We start from the raw sequence: 24,281 nt of genomic DNA, 5'->3' as shown, positions 1-24,281 counted from the left end.
TTCCTGGAACAGAGCCATGCATATTCGTTTCCCTGTTGTCTATGGCTATTTTCATGCTGGCAGAGTTGAGTAGTGGTGACAGAGACCTTATGGCTGCAAACTCCAAAAGATTTACTATGTGGCCCTTTACTGAAAAAGCTCACTGACCCTTGGATAGACAACTACTACTAACATATTTTTTCTCAAAAGGAAAAGTTGTTGTAGAAATAATTTATTCTGGGAAATGTGTTTATATCCATGTGTTTGCATTCTGTCAAGTGACATATTAGACCCTGCAAACAAGTGAAACTCAGAAGACTTCAGAAGGTACTTCTTTGTGCCCTCCCAGCCCCCATAAGTTCTGCTCAAGGAAGCAAAGTGCATGAGGATGATGCTACGAACCTACTTTCAGCAGAATTAATGTCCTGTTATTTTCCAGTAGTATTAGTGGATTCATGCCGTTCCATCCTCTCTTTCAGTGGGCTTGCATTACCCACGGTCACATGTGCCTGTATGAAGCTGTAGGGTGCAGCCTGTGGCTTGGAAAAAGAATTCCCTCCATATGGAGTCAGCAGAGCTGTAAAGGGAACTGAGCTCTGATCTTTGGGTTTCCTCAGATCATGATAGAATCAGGCATTGGCCATCATATTTGTAAGTGACTAAACCTGGTAAAAAGAACAGAAGGTGCTTCTTAAAAAGATGTGTATTTTATGGAAAACTTAACAATTTTCCAAAGGTCATGAAAGGTTGTTCTGTCCGGTGAAAGTGCTTGGTTAGCGCTACCCTTCTGGCTTCACCATGTACTCATGGCTATTAAGCTTTTCAGTTCAGGGCTGAGACAAGATGGCAATGGAAGCCCAATGTGAGATTAACAAATGAACTGGACATTAGAGAGACACATACATGGAATAGGGGGACCATCCTGGGTTATTTCTGACTAGATCTAGAAATCCATTTATCTGTATTTGTGACAAACACAATGTAAGATATTAGACCTTGCAAATTTAATAATAAGATTGAAGGCACGTAACCATTGCAATTCTCCTTAATTCATCTGCACATAGATCTTTTGATTATCACTCGAGTGGGCAAAAGGACTTGGGTTTTTGACAAGGATAAAGACAAAAAAGGAAGCTCTATCTTTTTTTTTTTTTTTAAATGAAAGCTCTAAAGTGGAAGAAGTAATCTAATCCTACGAAATGTTTATGAACACACAAGAGCAGCTACTGGTATTTGGTAAACTTAGTGATTACAGTTATGAAATACTTCAAACAAATTTATGACTGGATAGGAAACGAAGATCTGAGATTTACCAACACACTTCAGATGAAGGAGATCCTTTGTGTCATTAGTGCAAAATGAAAAAGACAAGCAAGAAAGTGAACCGGCGCAGCTTTTCCCTCTTTAGCAAATCACATCCTGGCACACAGATCTTACCATCACTATTTCTGCAAGTGGGGAGGTACACAGAGTCGTGGCAGGAGTTGCAAGTCTCTAAGAAGGGAAGGCTATCTCTTTCTAGCATGACTTTCCCCAGGAATAACTCAATCCAATATTTTTCCTTTGTTCTTTAATTAGTAAAAAAGGGGATACTGGAAAGTTCAACAAATAAATATGTATATTTATGATATTAACATATTCAGTTTGTGCAGAGAATATTCCATTTTATTCTGCATAAAATGCTGGAGTGCCTGTCCAGTGTTGCTTCACCTTTAACTCTTTTTAGAATATGCACTCTCGTTTCACTCCAGTAATGAGAAACAGAAGAGTGCAGGCTCTGGAACTTTATTTGGGTACACAATTTGGTTCTGCCATTTACCATCTGTGTGACCTTGAGCAAATGACTTGATATCTCTGTGCTTCCATTTCTTCATCTCAAGTAGAAATAATCGTAGTGCCTAATACCAAAGCGGTGTTGTAAGAATTAAGTAAATACATGCTAGTGATGTGACTAGAATGTGTGCCTTCCACATAGTGTCTGTTTTTTTTGTGTTTTTTTTTTTTTCCTTATGTGGGTCATTTGCTAGGGGTAGTGAGGTAAACTGTGTCTCCCGAAAACATATCTTTAGGTCCTAACCCCCCAGGACCTGTGAACATAAACGTCTTTGGAAGTAGGGTCTTTGCAAATGTAATCAAGTTAAGGTGAGGTCAGAGTGGATTAGGGTGGGCCCTAAAGCCAATGACAGGTGTTTTTATACAACAGAGGAAAGAAAGATTTGGATCCAGAAGAGTCACAGGGAAGGATTCCATGTGAAGACCAGGCAGAGATGGAGGTGATGAAGCTACAAACCCAGGAATACTGAGGATGGCCAGGAGCCATGAGAAGCCAGGAAGAAGCACAGAAGCATTGTCCCCTCCAGGCTTTGGAAGGGCCCAGGGCTCCGCTGGCATTTTGACTAGATTTCTAGCCTCCAGCAACATGAGACAATACATTTTGTTGTTTTAAGTCCTCTAGTTTTGGGGATTTTGTTATGGCAGCTCCAAGAAATGAATATACCAGTAACCAAGATGAGAAAGTGGGGACTTGTGGAAGAGAATGAGAGATTAAAAGGTGAAAGCTCAGGACCTAGATGAGGGCTCGCATGTGGTTCACTTGGGTGTTCTTTGAATTTGGTCATTTCATAGGGTCACCTGTTTGGTTTTTTTTTCCTTGCACAGAGGGGATTGGGTTTGGGCCAGCAAGGTTGAATGGCAGACAGCTCTCCAGGGTAAATATGAACATCACAAAGCTGTCTGTCATCTAGAGCTGTGCTGCTGATACAGAAGCCATTCACCACGGGAGGTGATTTTAAGCGGAAATTTATTAAAATTAAATAAAATCGGAAGCTCTGTTTCTCTCTTGTAGCCACATTTAAAGTGCTCAATAGCCACATGTGCCTAGTGGCTGCTGTATTGGACTTTGATGTTTGAAAGAACATTTCCATCATTGCGTAAAATTCTATTGAACAATGCTGAACAATATTTTTGTGGTTAATAAGATTTATTTAGGGGGCAAGTGAAACAAGCAGACAGGTTGTGTTGAGAAAAGGAAAGTGTCATATTCTTGTAATATGGATAAACAACTCCATAATTTGTTAAAAAAAATAAAAAGTTAATATGATGGTAAAATCCATACTTGGACAGCTGCTCACAAGGCAAGTCTCACGTGCTGAATGGTCTACTGTTTTCTTCATAAAATCATCTTTATCACTGCTTTTCTATAATTTGGACAAAGGAAACTATATTAATTGTTTTAGACTGAAAATTAATATAGCTGAAACTAGTTTGTATCCAATGGCAGGCATCACCATGGAAAGGTATGGCCTGCTTTGCCTTCATCTGGTCGAGATACATCTTGTATAAAATTTGTTAATATTTTGGTCCCTTAATACTGAGAAGGAAGTAAGTGCTACAAGGCGACAAATGAGATCAAAAAATCTGTGAGCCACAATCTCTTTCCTCCTCTTCAGATCTAATCATACAGATGAATAAATTGCCATAAAAAATAGCAAAAATAAAACTAAAAACAATGACTGAATCATTTTTTTTAATCTCATGTACTCTGTGTTCAGGTAGCAAGAAATTTAATTCCAGTCGGACCAGTCTCCTGTGATTTTTTTTTCCCTTTTCATCTAAGATATTTTTAATGCTCAGAGGCATTATAATAGAAAAGCATGTATTTTTGCTTGGTTTATACCCATCATCCTTACCATTACAACAAGACAAAAGCATTAAAGTAAAATTAATCATGTCAAAAGATTTTAGCAAAAACAAGTGAGACCATGCATAAAGCATCGCTTTGTCTAGTGTGAAGTCATGCTCTGATTAAAAACATATAATGAAAGCTAAAGCGATACATCATTGCCTTAGCAGTAGGGTTTTCTGAAAGCACTTTGCGGTTCTCGACATAAAAATGTAGGGAGATTTTGGTCTTTGAAATTCACAATGATTATTGTTCTAGCTAAATAACTGGAGTTCAGTCTTAATTTTTTTTTGAAAAGAAATTAAGACTTAATGACCAAATAAGGCATGCCGGTAGGATTAATAATTAGCACACGCTGTAAGGAGTATCCAGACACAGAGGTAAGAAAGTGTCTGCTCAGCAATCCCCTTTCAATGAAACCATTGTTGAAGCCAGCTGAATGTGGCCAGGGTCTTAGGGTATCCTCCATGAAATACAACTGCTTGCTCCATCAAAAACAATGTAATTAATAAATACAAGGTGTGGTAGGAGAGTGATCATTCCCCAGCTGTGAGAACATTTTGTGTGTGATACACAAAACCAATTTCTATCTGGCCATATAGTCATGAAATATAGATTTGCTTCTGAATTCCAGTGCAAAATGATTTCTGGGATCTGAAAAGGAACAGTTTGCTTATTTGCACTTTGCCTTAATTACTCCTTTATTTTGATGGAGATATTTGCGTATAATAATCACTCACCCCAATTATCTTTCCATTTTTGGGTTGTAATTTTGAAAGCCATTTCAATTCTTTTTTTAATGAGTTTTCTTTAAATGATAAAAACCATTCTGTTCTATGGGAATTATGTGTATCTATCCAATTTTTTATCCATATACATGTTTGTATATCTATATTGTAGACGTGTATTAGTTTACATATATATAATAAGCAGGAGAAATAGTGAAAATCAAATAAAGTCAGACATAGTTAAACTGTTTGAGTGGATGCAAAATTTTAAAAGTTCCTCCCCAAATGCATTATAATATTTGGAATGTATTTTAAAACATTTCCTTTAATATAGAGGCATCCAGTCTTCTGTGAATAAATATCAGTCCTGACAAGGAAGTCACATCGAGACAAGAATGGACAGGAAGATGCATGGAGAAGTGAGCTATCTCTTCTAACTCATAATTGTTCATAGGAAAGCAGGGATAATTTTGCAGGTGACCAGAAGAGTGAACCAAATTATTTGTTGAATCTAAGGGTACGTGGTTTGTAATCATTAGGCTTATCAAAGAAATATTTTGATAATCCTTCTGAGAACTTGGGAGGATTGCACTTTTCCACTCACTTTGAAGTCAGGTGTGGCCAAGTGACTTATTTTGCCAATAAGATGCGCTAAATTCAGAGCAGAAGCTTCAAGAGTCAGACTGAAACTGTCCTCTCCCTTGCCAAGGCAACAGTGACAAGTCAAATGGTGGAGATGTCATGAACTTGAGAACTAGAATACGAAGAAGTAGGACAGAGATCACAACAAATCTACCCTAGGCAGGTGACGCGAAAAGAAATAAACCAATAAGATTTGGGAATTGTTGTTATGACCCCTCAGCCTAACCTCGCCTAATCTGACTAATGGAGGCTTTGGTATGAAGAAGGCCCACAGTGGCTGATGACAAAGAAGCCCAGATTGGAGGGTGGAAAGATGGAAATGCATGTTTTGGCATGGAACACCACTGGGTAAAACTACTATTTGCTTTTACATAGATAGTGGATTGGTTATTTAATAATCTTCCACTCCAAGGTTGGAAGAAAGAATGTTGACAATGTGCAGTGGTTGCTGCTGGTAGCACTTGGCAAGATCTACAGAAAAGAGATGATCTCACAAACAAAGCTGGCCCATTTAGAAGCAGGAGTGAAAGGAAATGAGGTCCAGAAATCTAGGAGTGTGCAGCATTGGAAGAGTTTTTTTTTTTTTTTTTAATCTCATCTGGTAGAAGATTTGGGTTTTGTGTGTCATACACGAAATTAAGTATGTTTTGAGCAATAAAGGTAAATTAAAACTCAGCTGGCAAAGACAAAGTTAAAGATATGGTTTTCACAGTAATTTCAGCACATTAGAGTATCTTAGAAGAAAGTTTCAATAAAGGACGAGATACCCAGTGTGTTCTTCTAACTCTGGAAAAAGAGTAAAAAGGGAGCTTTCCCATTAAAGACTGATAAATATATGGAGTGTTAGAGTGTGTGTATGTGCTTATGTGTGTGTGGGTGGGTGCGTGTGTGTGTATGTGTGCGTAAAGGAGAGAAAATGGTAAATAAAAAAAAAACTAAGGAGAAAGCAATCTACGAAGTATATTAGAAAAGAACTGTGGACATGGTCACTGGCCATGGAGTGGATATAAACATAAGAAGATAGCTAAGTTTTCTAGGGAGTTAATTGCCGAAAGACCTACCAGCCTGGATTAAAAGAGGCTGTGAAAATTAGAGACTTAAATGTCTACAGATATGAAAGGTACTTAAAAACTCTTCCACTTCCAGGAAAAGAAGAGCTAGTCTCAGGTTCACTTCAGATAGGTCCAAAGAAGATAATGGAAAAAGAAGAATCTCCCATAAGGTGAAACCAGGGGCCATGGAGAACAAAGGAAAATGAGCAGAACCAGGGAGGGCCCTAATCAAGAAACACAACCTTGGATAGGCATCCTTCAAAATGCCTGTTTGGTGGGATTGCTGAATTGCTATGATTTTTCCAAATGAAAATGCTTATTGAGCTGATCCTGTCCCTAATCTATCACTGTGCACGATGTGGGAGGAAACCAGGTAATTTGATTGTTTAGTTTGTTTCCAGATCAAGATCAAGAACAAATAAGCCTGATACTGGGAGGGTTGTTCATCACCCAGAGATCATCACTAAGCTTGATGATTTGTGATCTGCCTTATGTGGAGGGGCAAGTGGACTTTGATCATGGCAAGGAGAATACATGAAATATTTAATGTCCAGTAGGGCAGATTACAGTAGGCACAGTTACTCTTCACCAGATACTTGGATTCTCTTCTTCCTGAACCCGGGGAAGATTGTGCTTCCCTGCCCCCTTAAAATGCGACTGAGCATAAATGCTAAATGTCGCTTTTAATTGCCAGTTCAAGACACTACAGCACATTCTTCCTCCATTGCATGGATGACAGAAATACTTGTTAAGATGCAGCCTCATGTGCCTGGATTCCTAATGACTCCGTTGAGCAAATGCTCTCTGCCAACCTGTGTTGGACACTTAGTGTGAGCGAGGAATAAATTTTTTGTTGGCTTAAGCCTCTGAGATTTTGGAGTTGTTTCTTACTACAGCATAATCTAGCCCATCCTGACTGATACACATGGTTCCGTGCTAGAAATAGATAGAAATTTCACTCTAAATGGAAGGTGTGTCTTCTCTCTCAAACTCCTTCTGACAAGAGCAGAAAGAAATTTTCAATCTTCTGCTTTTCTCTATTCGGCCGTATGCAAAATAGACTAAAATAGAATAAGATTTTTTTTTTGAGGAACAACTATCTTCCAGATGCTGAGCCTACAGCCTTATTTGTATTATTTGATTTAATTCTCACAATATCTCTAAGAGATAGGTAGAATTAAAATATTCACTTTGCAGATGAGAAGGATCAGAGTGAAGGCAGCATACAAAGGGCTCCCAGTCAGCAAATGCCCAGGGGTATATTTTAATTTAGCCTATCTATCCTGAAAGATGTGGTTGTGTGTGTGTTTGTGTGTGGGGAGGGGTGTTTTGTTGTTTCATTTTTGACATTGCTTCAAAGGCAGAGTTAAGATGTCAGGAAATTTGCATTGAACTATGGCTTGTTAATAATATTAAACGCAAGTTTTATCACTTACATATCATAATTTGCAGTTTAGTCCATAAGCCAAGATAATATTCTTAATCTCTAGGAGTAGGGTATTCATTCAATTAACCTATATTAGTTTTATTCTCTGAATGTGGTACTATGACATGTACTTTGGATCCATTTAGATTTTCCAGAGTGAAATGGGTCAGCAGAGATTAAATCCCATTCATCTGCTTGGATTCTTGACTAATGGCAATTGTTGGTGAGACAGATTGGTGTGCTACATGAGGCAGCACTCTCCGATGGAAAAACAGAGACCAGTGTTCTATTCCTCATCCTGCCACTGAATCATCCTGTGACTCTGGGTATGACACTTTCTTTCTTTCAGTCACTTAAAGTAAAAGCCAAATTTGTGAACCTGTTGTAGAAGTGCCTACATGGTCTGGTTTCTGTTGATGTCTTTAGCCACATGTCACATCTTTCTCCCCCTCACTCTTTGATTTCAGCCATGCATCTTCTTTCCACAGGGTCTTCATACTTCCTATCAACTAACCTGGAGCACTCTTCTTTTCACATCTTTACTTGGCTAACTCTGGCTCATCCTTTGGTTCTCAGCTCAGCGCAACTGCCTTTTCTTTGGTGACATTCTCCAAGAAGGCTAAACTAGATCAGGTCTCTTCATTACAAGATCTTCTATACCTTTTATACCTTTATGCTCCTCCTTCAGATCGCTATCACATTTTGTTATTATATATTGCTATCTGGGATTATTTATTAATGTTGGTTCTCCCCACCCTTCCTGGCTCTAAGATTGGTGAAGGCATGATAATATTTGCTTTGACTCAGCCTTGTTTTCTCTGTATTGAGAACAATGGCTGCATAGAAGATATCAATTACATTTGTTGACTGAATGAAATTAATGTGTAAAATGAGAGGACTGGGCAAAAAGATCATCTAATCTCTTAGTATTCATATCCACTGGCTTGCCAGACTTAGTTTGCAATTTGCCTAGGAATGACACAGGAATGAAACATCTCATATGACTCATACCTTCTTTATACCAGACTCAGTAGCAAGTACCACAGTTTGTGTGTAAAGAAAGCGTCAGCATTATTTGTACATGTGCTGTTCTCTGAAGAAAAAGCAATCGCTATATTCAAGGGAGGTATAAACCAGAAACAAAGTCAACTAGTTTTTCCAGGTACCCAACTTCCTTGAAATACAGTAGTTTGGAAGTGACCACCACACATATTTTTAAAAAAATCTATGAAAAATCCACTAATGCACTGGTGCATAAATACACAGTAGCAAATAATTCAAGATATATAGCAATGTGCAGCCATGTATCTCAAATTAGAATTGAGCTCATTGAAGGTAAAATTAGATGCTAACATATTTAAAAAGTCCAAACACAATTCTCTTTCTTTCTTTGTCCAAAGTCATGGAAACAATCACTCCACAAATGGAAATAAAAAGTTCCAACAAGCCAAGAGAAAACAACTGTCATGCTATAGTATAAAGTCTTTAGATCACTATGTTTTCACAGACACATTTCAGTTCTTACTTTTTTTTTTTTTTTGCAAGGGAGAAGAGGCAGAGGAAAAGGGAGAAAGAAAATCTTAAGCAGGTTCCACACTCAGTGGAGCCCAGTGTGTAGGGCTCAATGTGGGGCTAGACATGGGGCTTGATCTCACAACCCTGAGATCATAACTTGATCCAAAATCAAGAGTCAGACACTTAACCGATGGAGTCATGTAGTCACTCCACAGAGTTCTTCTTAAACTGATCTTAACAATTCCTTGAAAAAGTCCCATATAATATGGTTCTTAGTTAATCCTCCAGCCCCACCACATACTTTCCCAGACTCAGATTCTCCTATAGATACACAAATTCATGTCAGTTTCTAGAACGCACCAACTCTGTCTTGCCTTGATAATTCCTACCCACTTTTTCAACTTTATAGAAGGTCACTTTGAGGAAAGCTTCTCTAACCTCTCATATTTAGATTAGGGGCCCTTTTTCTGTGCTTCCATAATACCCCAAGCCTTCTCTCTCTATTCCTTACACTCTCTGTTGTAATTGCCTTCTTAGCTTCTTAAGAGGAGAGACAATCTCATCGTATTCAATAATTGCTTGTTACACGAAGGAATGAAGTTTGTAAATAAGTCTAAATTCTTCCCAGGCAGTTTCAGAGTCATTCTGGAAGCATTTAACTGTTTTCTGAGGTTCTCCAGCAATGAGAAATGTACTATCTATGGATTCTTCATTCCTTTCTAGAAATGAAATGAAAATAAATAAAATTAAATAATTAGTGCAGTTAAATCTAAAGATAATATAAATAAAGGAAACCTGCAGGTATAAAGCCTTCAATTGGGTTGACTACTTCTTTCTTTCTAAATAAATAATCATAAGAAATGATTGTTAGCTTTTGATTAACTTGACTTTCTCTCCAACATATCCTCAACAGAAATAAACTGAAGTCAAGATGTAGAAGGGTCAAGGAGAGAAGTCTAGGTGACAGTATCAGTGTGCAGGCTTATATTTCCTGAATGATCAGCAATTATTAGATATCGTATATGATCAAATCTGTATTCATCTTTTGGAACTGAAGTTACACTGTCTTATACAAGATTTGCTTTGTTGGTACTATTCTTCAACATTTATGGAAAAGTAAATTTGAAAAAAAAAAAAAAAAAAGAATGAAAGGGTGCCTGGGTGGCTCAGTTGGTTCAGAGACCGACCCTTGATTTCAGCTCAGGAATGATCTTGGGGTCTTGAGATTGAGCCCCACATCGGGCTCTGCACTGGGCATGAAACTTGCTTGTGATTCTCTCTCTCCCTTAAAAAGAAGGGAGAAGAAGGAGTCCACTAGCCTCTGATCTTTGTGAATCCTAAAAGAAATTGCTGACACCCAGCCCTAGGACTGCTCTCATATGGGTGGGATCAAATTCAACGTTCCCCAGGGATCAGAGGAGATAGCCCAGGAAACCTCTGCACAATAGTTTCTTTTATGTCCTGTGACTGAAAAATACCAGGCCCCAAATCCCTGCACTACCAGGTAGAGGACAGAGCTGCAAATCAACTGAAAGGAAGAAGGAAAAAAAGGCTTCTCCCCCTACTTCTGGCAAAGAGAACTGAAGTGGCCAGAAGAAGAAACATGCCTTTCTATGTTAGTTCTTCTCGTTTTCATCCTAATATTATTAAAGGGAAGTCATCATGGGCACATGGAAGGACAGATTCTTACTTTGAAATCCTTTTCCCTCTCATTGCTCACAGAAAGCAATAACCAGCACCTAAGAAATAGAATGTCTCATCTGAAATGCAGGGAAAGGAAGTCTGCCCATAGGAAACACCTTTCCCCACCAGGGAAGGACTTGGCCAATGGAGAACATGGAGAAAGGAGATGGCTCCTCAGTGCTATCCAGTGGCAGGGATGGTAAACGACTTCTTCAAATGGACCCCATAAAAACTTTGACATATCAGAGAGGGGTTATAAAAAAAAGTATAAAGCAGCCACAGGAATTGTTTCGCTTGATCTTTGCACCAAGGATTTAGGGCCTGCAAAGTGCAGGAGGCATGTTTTTTTTGCACTGGCCATTTTAGTATTCATGTCTCCTGTACTGCTTTCTAATAAGTTAAGAATGAAACGGGAGACTGCGCGCAGGAGTGAGAAGTGCAGGAAAGGCAGTACTGTAAAATAAAAATGAATGAAAGTGCATCTCAACTTCCCCTCTGTTATTAACAGTCGAGAGAAAAACAATGCCAATTTTACTGTTATTACTTAACGTTTTACAGGGAAAGGAAGACTCTCCAGTCATTTTTACATGTTATTTCTTAGTACTTTTCCTAAGAAAGACCACAGAGCTCTGTCCCTATTCTCAACATTAATTATATAATGTTATATTAAATGATTTTTCCAAAGAGGCGGATAATAATGCAATCTGTGTCAGCACGTTACCCAAACGGTCTTTTCCGTGAAAATGATTGTTCCCTTTGCTGTGTGGGTAGACCAGCCTGCTGGCTGGCTGGTGGTTGGATTTTGTGTTCTTTATGTTATGTGGATCCACTTTCTCACTTCTACGCACCCTCCTCCCTTCACTTTATTATTTGCACAGCCTTTCAGCTGTGATTCTAAAATGTAACCTAATCAGGTAAGATCTAAAGAAAGTGACGACTGTCTTTCTTTTCATTATTCTTTAGTCTGTGATTTGGGTAAGCCATGTGGCTCCCATCACTGGGTGTCTGTGCTCTTCCTGTGGAAGGCATCCTCCAATGAAAGGAGCATGTTTGTGAGACAGGCTGAGAAATGTTTGCTCAAACCAAGTGGGCAAAAGATTCTAAGATTCAGAGGCCCTAGCTGACCTCGGGTTTTGGCTTTTTGCTAGTTAGCTTGTTAGTCTGTTTGGAGGCAGTCGTTTAATAGATCAGCAGACCCCAAGTCAGGCACTGTCTGCTAGCATTAACTGGCATCCTCACATCCTCATTTCTCTGCCAGTAAGTTCAACAGTCCTTCAGGGTCAAAAGAATGGCAGTGGGAAGCTCTGGAATCCCTAATGGTTCGTTGGATTTGGGGAGAACTTGGACTTTTTTTTCTATTCCAATGAGAATAATCTACATGTCTTCCTTTATCTTTTGGTGGCCCAAATAGTGTGGAAATCTGTCAGTGGCCTGACTTATTTATTAGTCAAATAAGATGTCTTAATTAAAAAATACAAACCAACAGCAGAAATCATCCGGATAAACTGTCTATATCTCTCCAACAAACCTGAAAAATATGCCTTCACTTGGGGCCATGTAGTCACAGCCCAGCAGGTAATAAACTCTATTTTTTAAAGTACAAGTCCCAGTGAAATGAAGAGCATAAGTGGAGTAGACATTTATTTCAAAGCTCTAAGCATGCCTGACTATGGAAAAGAGGTTCAAGATCTTCGAGTATGCTCCCACTATAAGAACTTTTCTACACATTAATGTCTTTATTTCCTTTCATTTCAAACCTGGTGAATGGAATCAACTGACAGTAATTGATCTCTACTTCTGAGACTGTAGATTACCACATCCAGCATAGGAAAATTAGGTTCCTGGCTCTGGGACAGTGAGTCAAAGTGCTGTATCTGTTGCAGTGTAATTTGTCTCCTCTCTGCCTAGAGAGCTTGAGTTGACTGATGCCTCGAAGGTATAAAGGTCTACACAGTCCTTGTGCTCATATTGGCAGTATTGTTACAATAGTGGTCATAGCGCCTGCAATCTGTTGAGCTCATGCTATGTGCTGGATGACTTCTAAACACAATTTTATTTAAAAATTATTTCAGTGGCAGGGGCTCCTGGGTGGCCCAGTCAGATAAGCATCTGCCTTTGGCTCAGGTCATGATCCCAGGGTCCTGGGATCAAGCCCCACATCAGGTTCCTTGCTTAGCACGAGCCTGCTTCTCCCTCTCCTTCTGCCACTCCCTCTGCTTATGCTCTCTCACTCTCTCTCTCTTTCAAACAAATAAATAAAATAAAAATACTCCAATGGTGCTTACAAAATGAAGCCATGACTTGGGACATTTATATGCCTTGCTCAACGTGATGGATATGGATTTGAACCCAGGTCTGCCTGATTCAAATTCATGCCTTCTTACTACATCCTTCTAAGAGTTAAATTAGGCACTGTGAGAAATTTGAGTAGGCTGACCATAAGTTTCAGGCTATACTATTGTCCTAGCATAACCAATGGGTCCACATGTCATGCTCGAAAGTGTCCCAGTCTGGAGAATAAATTGGATGATCACTCTGTCTCCAAAAAAAGGTTTAAAATGAACATAAGACTTTTCTTAGGTATTACTCATGATGCTTTAATTAATCTTTTTGTCTTTAACGAAGGACTTTAAACCAGTAGCAATTAGACTTTGCCTGGTGTAACTGGGAAAGCAGAGGGACTTGTGAATGAGGGTCACTCCTTTGGCCTCCGTCTCTGTCATCTCTCTTCAAGAATCTTTGTCTTTCCTTTTTCTTCTATCCTCCTCCTAGTATCTGTGTCTTACTCTGTGTAGGCATTCCCTATTGATCAGGGTCAGATAACTGATTCTTTGGTGTTACTTTAAAAATTAGGCTTCATCACTCATTTAAATGCTCAAATCACTGTTAACAATACTTTTGTCAAAAAGAGAATGAAAACCACTTTAAGGGTCTCTAACATATTTTCCTTTCTTCCTTCTCCTTAGGCTTGCTGCTGTGACACCCCCACCCCCACTTCTTTACTACAGCCGTAGTATAGAGGTGTCCAGGGAGCTTTCTCGTTGCAGTTCCTGGACAATGCTACTGGCGGTTTCACTGGGGTAAGCCAGCTCCAAAATGTATTATTTCAAGCACCACCTCACATGTCTTTGCTCCTCTTCTGCTCTTATGGGCAAACTGTTGTCCCGTTTCTATTATTTTAAAGGGCTCTTAGTAAGAAGAAAGGAAATGATTTTTTAAAAATCCGATAAAATACATAACTGCTTAAAAGACACATGCTATAAGAAAAGCTAACTTTCTCTTTTGTCGGTTTTAAATGTATGGCTTTGATTTATGGATCAAAATTACTCATTTATTATTTTATCTATACAGCTCTGGGCAATTTTGACAGTTAAAATTTAGTTTTATTGACCAGTGCAGTCACCGTGCCCACGAGGGGACTGGGGCACACAGCCGGCTGCACTCAAGAAATGATGATTTTTGATTCCATGACTGAGTCAGATTGGGAATCATAGCCGATATAACAATAAGTTCCAAATCTCAGTGCCCAAGGCAAGAGGTTTGCTGTAAAACACAATCACCCTTTAAGGAGGGGAGGAAGAGAATCTCGGGACGAAGTTTGCAAGCACGATTTAATGCAGCCAGGATAGGCCATGGATATCTGTCCATCAGGACTGCAGAGAATAGAGGGGAATGTTTCTCTAAGACCCACTTCCACAGACTAAAGGTGAATGAGCAGAAATGCCTGAAAGGCAAAATGAATGTTAGTTGTGTAGACAATGAACCAAACACCCCTTACGATTTGAGAAAATTCACTAGGTCTATTAACCAACCTTTTACTTTTTGATATGCAAAAAAAAAAAAAAAAAAAGAACCAAGGCATTTTTTTTGGGACATTCTGTGACCACCCTCTCTCTGTCATAGAGACACAAACTCATGCAGTGCTTTTAGGCCAGATTAATTTAGGCCTATTCGGCTACCAAATTGGCCACCTCTGCAATGTTAATTTAGTCTTTTACTCGAAATCCCCTGTGATACATAAACAGACCTCCAAAGGCTAACAAATCAATAAAATGTCTAATTTGATTAGCTACGTTTTCAAATTCATCGAGACAGCTCTAAGCTGAAATAAATAGGTGGGTAAATAAATAAAGGAGGGCACTCACTTGTGAGTATTTTCCACGTCTTCTTTTCATCATCGTAGTACTGAACCAAGTTGCTGGGGAGCCGGTCCGGCCCAGGAGGCAAGCCTCCGACCAATAACAGCATTTTCTTGTTAGAGCGAATTCTTCACCCAAAACAAAAGAGGAGATGAATAACCACATTACTGTAGAGCCTTTTTAGTGGCGACGAAATCATAACCATCAAAAGAATGTTCCTTGCTTGCAGATTTCTATTTCATTTTTTCCTGTTTCTTCTCCCATTCATGTCTCAACAATTTTTTTGAACCAAGCAGAAAAATGATCAGAAGAGCAGCATATCCCCATACTCATGGAATAATAAGCTCCCTTTATGCAATTTGTTAGAGGTTCATTCTAGAACGACCTTTTTCTTATATTATCCCTTTAAATCATCACTCTTTACAGCTGAGTACACATGAAATGCTCTGGAGTTGTACTAAGGTTAAGCATTAAAGTTGCATGTCAAAAATCGTATTAGTCAAAATCATTATTATAAGCCATTCTCCACTCAAAGAACCTTGAAAAAATTAAGGTTATGCAGAGAGTTTGTGAGCCAACTCTTTAATCACCCAGGGAACTTCGAGTACCAGTTTGGTACAATTAGTAGCACAGGGCTAACTGGGGTAGGTTAACCAGTATCAAGGAGACTTTTTGTTTAATTTAGCTGAGACTTCTGCCTTCATCTCCTTCCCAGCTCCCCCTCCCCTTCCCATGCACCCCCCCACCTCCGCCGGGCCCCATCCCTGGGCACCACTGGCGACACAGCAGCACCAATTGGTAAAAATGAGACTGTGAGGTTGTTTTGAGCCTCCCCAGAGTGGAGCCCTGCCAATGCTTGCCACTGATCCAGCGGCATGAACCTGCTCAACTGTGCAAAGTCACTCTAATTCCCTCCCTCTGTTTTTCTACCTTCTCCCCCAGGGGGCAACCACTGAAAGGAGTGACTACCCACCCATCAAGAGCTGGCAATTCGCTGCTATTAACCGTGACTGTGATTCCCAGTCTGCCTGGCAGTTCCTGAGAACAGGCCTGCAACGTCTCATATGCAGTAAAAGCTGTAAGATGCATCCTGGCCAGCACACATGACCTGATGGATGTGCGATCCTTGGGAAGGCTAATGGATTGAGCACACTTGCGATTGGAGCAGGGAGGGGAGGCCCAGACCCCCACGAGGGGCCTGCTGATTTAACGGTCGCTTTACATATAATTGAACTTTTCATTTACCTGAGAGGCTGAAGGTGGTGGTGGAAGAAACGGAACAGCCATGACTGAAGGAAAAAGTCAATAAATACAAAAGGGTTCCTCTTAACTATGATCACAACCTGCGGTGGTGGCTCTGAATCGGTTATTACATATTCAGCCTGTCGTTCTGATTCAAGGACGCTTGGCAAAGTATGCCCTTGTGGAGAAGCACTGTTTGTTGGTTAAGAACCTAACATTCGGAGAGTTAACTTAATACAGTTAATGACATTTCCATGTGAAGGAAGGGAACAGGAGAATTCCTTTAATGAAACTCTGGTGCCATTGAATGCGCTGTACATGCCTCGGTAGGAATAATACCTTCTGGAGAAACTCCTATCAGGGAATCATGGATAGGGGGAGCCGTACTTGCAGAAGAATGTCCAATGTGATGTCAGCTTGCAATATCAATTTTGTCACAAACCAAACGTCCCCTCACTTCTTTGAATTCTACAGTACTTTGGGACTGTACTCATATATGCCTGTTAGACCAGAATATCATAGCAGAGAGCTCCAAACTTTGAGGATTTCAGTGATTAGGGTGGGAGGGGAGGGCGATGGAAAACTCAGTGAAGGAAGTAGCTTTCTTTTATTCTGAAATGAGAACCTGTGTAACTGATGTGCTATGTAATCTCCTAAATGCATGGCTAATAGAACTAAGATAAGACTATTTGATTATTGTCATTATAGTCCAAAGAATCAACCACTCTGTGAGTGTAAGACAAGTTAAGATGAGAGCAAATACTCTTTTTTAGGTTGCTGCCATCTGTTACTATGTGTAGACATTTCCTGTTCGACTGGCAGGCACCATTCTGTGGCTGTCATGACATGATATATCTACCTGCTGCCAGACTACGGCTGATGGCAGGAGGACCAGTATCTATGGTCAGACAGAAGAGGAAAGACTCAGTGAAGTGGTAGTGTGACCAAAGCAATATAACTAAATCTCTATTTTAATGTTTAAATAAAGGTACTTCTTTGTGTTTCATGAATGACAAATGGTGAGAAATGAATGACTTAACTATGTTTGCAGGGTTGTTTCATTGATTGGTAAGGCCAGCTTCCCTGGGCAAATCCATATTAGTGATTTCAACAGCAATTTAGATGGACCATCTCTGGAGGTGAGGAGAGGATCTAGGGTCTCTGTTCTCTCTGCCCGAAGAGCCACTCACTGCCATCTGTGCTCTAAGAAATGGCCTGAGATTACCAATACCTAAGCCACTGAACAATTGGAAAATGGTAACCACCCTCACCCCTGCCAACAATGACATGATTCAAAGGGCTACCTAGTATAGCAGTAATGAAAACTTCCACATAAACTAAGTCTCAGAACCATACAGCCTTCTCATGGAATGTGATGAAGGATTATATGGAAGGAAAGGCAATTCCACCTGACCCTCATTGGTTGTGCATTTCCTGTGAAGGACCAGTGTTTTAAGTTCATTGTGTATGGCCTTTTAGTGAGTGACGACATATTTTAAACTTGCACTACTATATTCATATATTCATTTGACTTATTGCGGCATCTCACTTAGATGATTTTGTTTCTAAAGCTTGTGTCACTTGATTTTCTAACCCACTATCAATATTATTTAAGTCTAAATAAAGTTTAAAACTCTACCTTGCGAAGGTGAATTAAATAGAAGCCAAAAATAGGATAAAGCATGTGAGAAGTAGCAGAAGGCAGAAGAAAAAATGCAGAGACTCACAGAACTCATGTGAATGGTTTCCTACCTATTTTCTCCATTGAGTATGGAAATAGCCTCATGTTACAGAAATAACTCCATTTACAGGGATGTTAGAAAGTTCTCATAGTCAAACTAAATGGCATGGAGAGTGTTTAAACACAGGCCTCCTAATGTTCCCAGGCCTATGATCTTTGAAAACTTCAAATTTATTTTTAAAATTTTTGTCTTATCATAACTTCTGATTAAGACCCAGATGACCAGGATTCTAGGGCTAATTTTCTTTTCTTTCTTTCCCTTTTTTAAAAAAGATTTTATTTATTTATTTATTTTTATTCATTCATTCATTCATTCATTCATTCATTCATTATTTCATTTATTTGAGAGAGAGAGAGGAAGAGAGAGAGCATACCCTCAGGAGGAGGAGCAGAGGCAGAAAGAGAAGGAAACTCCCCACTGATTAGAGCCTGCTGTGGGGCTCAATCCCAGGACCCAGGATCACGACCTGAGCCAAAGGCAGATGCTCAGCTGACTGAGCCACCCAGGAGATGCTTTAGGGCTAAATTTTCTATTCCACAGAGTAATTTTGTGTAAATTACTTGGCTTTTTGGAGTCTCTGTTTTCTCATCTTTAAATAGATTAATAGTATCTGACTTACCTCTTCCAGGGATTGTCATGAGGATTATATAATATGATAAAGTGAAAGTTCTATGTAAACTCTAAGGTAAACTATTAATCTGTAAATATCGGCAATACAATGTGGGCTTCATTTCAACATAGCAAACCTGATTAGTTAAAAAAAGAAAAGTAACATTTGTCACTGAGTTTCTTGTTGAGTTCATGTATATAAATACAAGCTAATTAAAAGGACTTCACTACCTAGTTGTTATATGTTCTTAGAAAATTATTACTTTAACCATATTGAATATCTTTTGAGCCTTATTATGAGAAAATACACATTTAAACATTACATGAAACTGAATCTTTCTGGATCCAAATAAAGGGGTCTAATAGAGATCACTCTACATTTTTTTGTTTCTTAAGAATAAAACAAATGAGAAAAACCATCACATATTTTACTTTGATATAAATGCAATGTCAACTATTCAATTACTCCTAGAAAGTAATACATGTGAATAATTCCTGTGGAAAAGCTTCCATTCTTTTTACAGTGTGCAATTATAATAGTGACACTGACAATAATGACAGATAATAATGAATGTGTATTGGATATTGAAACCTCTGATTATCATGCTATTTATTTGATGTGTGTGAACTTCAATTTGAAAACACCACGATAAAAAAGATACCTTGTGAACCAGAAAAGTAAAATTAGGAGAACCTGAATTAACTTGCTGAAGGGGGTTTCAATTATTCTTTTCTAAATAATTCCAGCAGAGCCTTACAGGTTTAATTTTAGATTAGGAAAAATCTACAGGTGTAGCCTTTTGCAATAATTAAAGTTCCTTCACATGGCCACCTGGTACACTTTTTTAGAAACTCTTTACATAGGGAACCGATTTAGCCAAAATGAATATTTTCTCTTCAAATTTGTTAATATTTTAAAATACCCCTTTTTAGTCTTCGACTTAGCACCACCTAGACCAAAGTAATGTGTTTAAAAGACAAGGAATTAGAGATAAAGGGCTTAGTATGTCATGATTAATAACATTATTTGGATGCCTTTGATTTGGCTTCCTAGATTCTTGCATAGAAAAAGATAAGGTTAAAAAGGCGATGGAATTTGAAGGTCTCCTTTGTTCCATCTCAGTAATTGCCCAACATTTACCATGTGTCATATTTGTGTGTGTGTGTGTGTGTGTGTGTGTGTGTTTGCGCGTGTGTGCATATGCGTGAGTGCTTGCGCGCTCACATATTCTGGTTCTGGGGATGAATGATTGAAGGATGACCTAAAACCTCCTTGTGTAAACAAATTTTTCATCATACTGGTGTTCTAAGTACGGTAAAGTCTCATTTATTTATATTTCAGTGATTTGGAACTTAAATAATTGGGAAACAGGCCAGATAAAGTTTACCTTTCCATGATACATGGAAAAAGTTTTCATTAACTATATTGCAAGGAGAGTTTTAACCTGTTGAAGAAATCAGGTGGTCTGCTGGTACTTTAGAGCTACCTATGTACATTTAGACTAAATTCCTTTTACAGATTACAAATCTTTCTCATTTATTTATTAAAGAAAACATTCTGCAGTCTTCTAAGAATGATTACATCAAAGAGTTAGAAGAGAACTTTGAAGTAATCTAGTTTGGTGATCCCCAAGCCTGGGAGGCACCAGGTTCATCTGAGGGGTTACAAAATTTACATTCTTGATATTGATCCTCGGGTCCTCACTCCCAGAGATTATGATTCAATTGGGATGATGCCTTAGCAATCAATAATATTTCACAGCCTTCCAGTAGATTTCAACTAACATACAGCCAGGTTTGAGATCACTGACTTGTCCCCTTCTCTCCATAACATAGAAATCTTTTTTAATCGTTTTTTTCCATAGGTAATTATTCTTATCAATTTGGCAATTTATAACAAAATGGACCTTAGTTTTTCAAATCCACTTTATTGTTGAAAGATGTTGGACAGTTTTGTTAAATATGTTTTTTCTCCTTATTCTGATCTGAAAATCTAAGTTTTCTACAAGGAAAAGAGCAAGTGCCTGTGTCATGGCAGCACTTTAAATATTGCAAGACAGTTGCCATATGTCTTCTCTTCTCTGTGTGGAAAATCCTCAATTCTTTCTGAGAAAGTTTCCTCCCATCATATTCACCTCTTTTGAGTATCTCCAGACTATTGCTGTACCTTTTTAAAGATGTGGTCAGAATTGTATACAATATAACAATATGATATGTGACATGATGTGTTTTATAGTTTTATAATATATTTTATATATTATATTTTAAGGCTTTCTAAAATTACAGTAGTCTTTTAGAGGTCCCAGTGCTGTGTTGGGTTCCTGTTCAGCTTCCAGAGGACTACAAATACAGATTTTTTTTTTTTTTAAACCAAGTGTTTCCAAGCCAGGTTTTTCCTGTCCTATATTTCTTCTGGGTAATATTTTAAACATCAATGTGTGACTATTTTTAAAATGTTATTTAATCTCTACTGATTTAGATGTTTTGTTTCAATTCACTTATTATTTAGCAGTTATTAATTGAGTTCCTACTATATTCCAGGTACTGCTCTAAACACTAGAGCTAATGGTGGGAACAAGAGGTATAAATTCTTTAAATTCTCTCATGGCACTTAGTTCCATCCTAGTGCGGACATCTATTGAAAACATTCTCAAAGCAAGGATCCTGCTTGTTAAGTTGTTAAGGGGTATAAGTCCTACAACTTGGGTGAGATCCTTGGCTTTAGTTCTTTTTTTATTTGTATTTTTTTTTTTAGAGAAAGAAAGAGTAAGTGGGGGTAAAAGGGGGTAGTGGGAGAGGGAGAGAGAATCCCAAGCAAGCTCCACGTTCAATGTCGAGTCTGACGTGGGGCTCAATCCCATGACCCTGAGATCACAACCTGAGCTGAAACCAAGAGTCAAATACTCAACGGACTGAGCCACCCAGGTGCCACCCAGCTTTAGCTCTTTTGAGATGAATGACCTTGGGCTAAACTCTTCTCACTTTTTAACCTTATTTATGAAATAGGGATAACAACAGACTTAAGGAATAGGGTTTTTTTTATTAAATTAAATAATACATGCAAAGCATTTATAATAGCACTGGATAAATGCTATCATTACCATGTTCCTCCTCCTCCTCATTGCCATCATCAGTGTTAGCTATTTCTTTGTTGTAATTTGCAGGCTTGACAAGCTAGTGGCCTACATCCTAGTATTAGAACTTAAAAATAGTGGTGCTGTATTTCCATTGTTTAGATATTTTAATTATCCTAACCTGTTCTCTTTGAAACAATACTAACTCATTGGGGGTTTTACTCTAGACTTTCTCATCTACGGTCTTTTAGGAGTATGTAGCTGTTTTTTTGTTTTGGTTTTGTTTTGTTTTTTGTTTTCAAACACAGTGATTTGATGGAAAAACTAAGCAGTTTTGAAATGGAAAACTGGAGTAGGTAATCATTTTCCCATCCTCTAAAGGCCAAGTTAATTTTAATGTCAGAGTCAACCAGACCTGGATTTAAATTCTCTTTCTGCCACTTCATAGATTTATATCCTTGGGCTGGTATGCTACCTCTCTGAGCCTTAGTTGCTTCATCTGTAAAGTGGGACTGTCACGAGGGTTAAGGGTAATGAGAAAATAAATGGTTGCTACTTGCGAATAAAACCACCTTTCAGAGCCAGTCCCTTTAACAAATGAGAAGTACTTTGTGCTGCTGATGCCTTGGAAAATGAATGTCTCTGTCTCGTGAAAGGAAAGAAAAACTGTTATCTCCGACACAATCCAGTAGGGAGAGGCTGGAGAAGATTGGAGGAAGTTATGACTCATTCCCATTACTTTGCAATTTTAATGGACTTCACTAACCCTATGATGGCTTGGTATTTCAAACACGCAGTGAGTGAATGGGCAATTTCACATCTGGTGGTCTGGCAGGGATGTCTAGTGGTGGTCTGGGAGGCAGGAAAAGCAGGGAGATGCAAGCCCCCAGGGATTTACAGACGTGAGGATGGGTGTGGGATTACCATAGGCCATGAGATATGTGGGGTTTGTAACAGTTTCACCAGATCTGGGAAGCCACCCACTGACATTTGGATTGCATATGGAAAATATGTAGCTCTCACAGTAATCAATCGATAAATGATAACTATTATTATGATGCATAATTATTAACCTTATAAATCACTCGTGCAAAAATCAATCATTGGAATTTGGCTTTTTCTTATATTGCTTAGAAGCCTTTCAGAAATCATGGGTTGTGCTATTTATAAATAGCCTGCATCTTTACTGCATAAGTGAGTTTCACAAAAATATAAAACCATTGGGTTTCCTACAATGGTGTGGACCCAGATCTCTAATAAATTCAACTTGCTCACTCTCTGGTCTGCTAGCTTGCTCTCTGTCACCGATCTCACCAAACCATATCCACGTCACCAAGTTTTCTGATAGTCTTGATTATTCTGCTATGTTCTTGCTATTTTCTATATTTTCCAAGTCCTGAGATTCTAGAGCCATGATGTTTCTTCAGCCTATCTCCATATTCCAGTCAAACTGCAGTTAGCCTGAATCAACCGGGTTTGGCTCTCTCCTGAGCCAATGGAGCAGTGGTGTCCCTGCTCCCATTGAATTGACCTGTCATAACTTTGTCAAATGAATTTCAACAAAGCCTGATGTTGATCATCAACGACTTCAGTCCTTTAAAAAAAAAAAAAAAAACTATTGAGGAATTCCCCATTACCTATCATCTATAAGGTGCGCATTTTCCCCACATCATAACTTCCCTTTCTCTCTCTCTTTCTCTCTCACAGGTGAATGCCTTGTTTATGATTCTCTTTAGGGATAAAAGAGTTTCTGAGTTAAGGTCTGAAAAAACTTGAAAGAGGAATATCAGTTGGAAACTGCTTAGACCATGGGGAAAAGTAAGCCGAAGAAGATCCTGAGCGATTGGCCAGGAGGAGACTTTGAAAATCAGCTAGACTTCCCGAAACTTCCATCTAGAATGGTACCCAAAAGTCCCCAGAGGAGAGCTGCTACCCTTTTCTTAAATTTTTCCAGAGAAGTAAACTCCCTTGAGAATTTGTTCCAGCTGATTTGCTGTTGTATTTAGGTTTCTTTATCATAGCTGTTCTTGGTAATTACACAGCAGCTTTCATCGGAAGAGCCTTTAAATAGACCTGATAATGCCTCTCTGAGGTAGGTAAACACAAAGTATCATTATCCCCATTTAACAGATGAAAGAATAGAGGAAAAAGGGCTTGGGCATCTTTTCCAGTGCCTCAGGATGGGTTTTATTTCCTCTATCTCACAGAGGAAATGTCTCTAGCGTTTTCTCACACCACCCTTCTGTGATTCTCAGGGTCAGGTATAACTGAAAATGCTTTAGCTTCCCATCTTCTGACCCTGGAGCTGCCTTCTTCCTACCACACGAGTCTGGCTGCGTAGTAACTGGAGAATGGTCAGTCATACACATTACTCACTTTTTCTAAGATGGAAGTAACTTTAAAATTTGTTTGATTATATCATAAAGACAATTCATGCTCGCTGAGAAAAATTCTGACCATACTTACAAGCAAAAAGGACTTACAGTATAGTAGGTGGTCAATAAACGCTTCTTGTATGAATGAAGAAATGATAAAAGAATGAATGGATGAAAAGAGTCACTGGTAATCTCACCTTCAAGAAACACAACATTACTGATTATCATCTCATCCTTTTTCTTCCCTCTCATCTGTTTTTAATGTCCAGTCCAGGAATGTGATAGTGAAGATGTCAGAAGGCAAAAGGGGAAAAGGAAAAGTCATATTTCTGAACTCTAAGGTGGAAGAGTTAGACTTTGGGTAACAGTCTTACTGACAAACACCCACATTTA

At 38.7% G+C, this 24,281-nt stretch overlaps 1 protein-coding gene across 3 annotated transcripts in view; it reads right to left on the bottom strand.

Moving 5' to 3' along the window:
- The window catches only part of KLHL14 (kelch like family member 14), a 116,256-nt gene that overhangs the window by 71,008 nt on the left and 20,967 nt on the right, over positions 1 to 24,281 (bottom strand). For all 3 annotated transcript variants that reach the window (XM_038543580.1, XM_038543578.1, XM_038543579.1), the window contains exon 3: positions 14,853 to 14,974. In XM_038543580.1, coding sequence (XP_038399508.1) covers positions 14,853 to 14,974 — 122 coding nt within the window. The remainder of the gene's footprint in view (positions 1 to 14,852; positions 14,975 to 24,281) is intronic.

The sequence above is a fragment of the Canis lupus genome, chromosome 7 (genome assembly GCF_011100685.1).
Source record: "Canis lupus familiaris isolate Mischka breed German Shepherd chromosome 7, alternate assembly UU_Cfam_GSD_1.0, whole genome shotgun sequence".
Lineage (NCBI taxonomy): Eukaryota > Metazoa > Chordata > Mammalia > Carnivora > Canidae > Canis > Canis lupus.
Note: the sequence above shows the minus strand (reverse complement) of the source record. Positions and strands in the feature narration are given on the sequence as shown.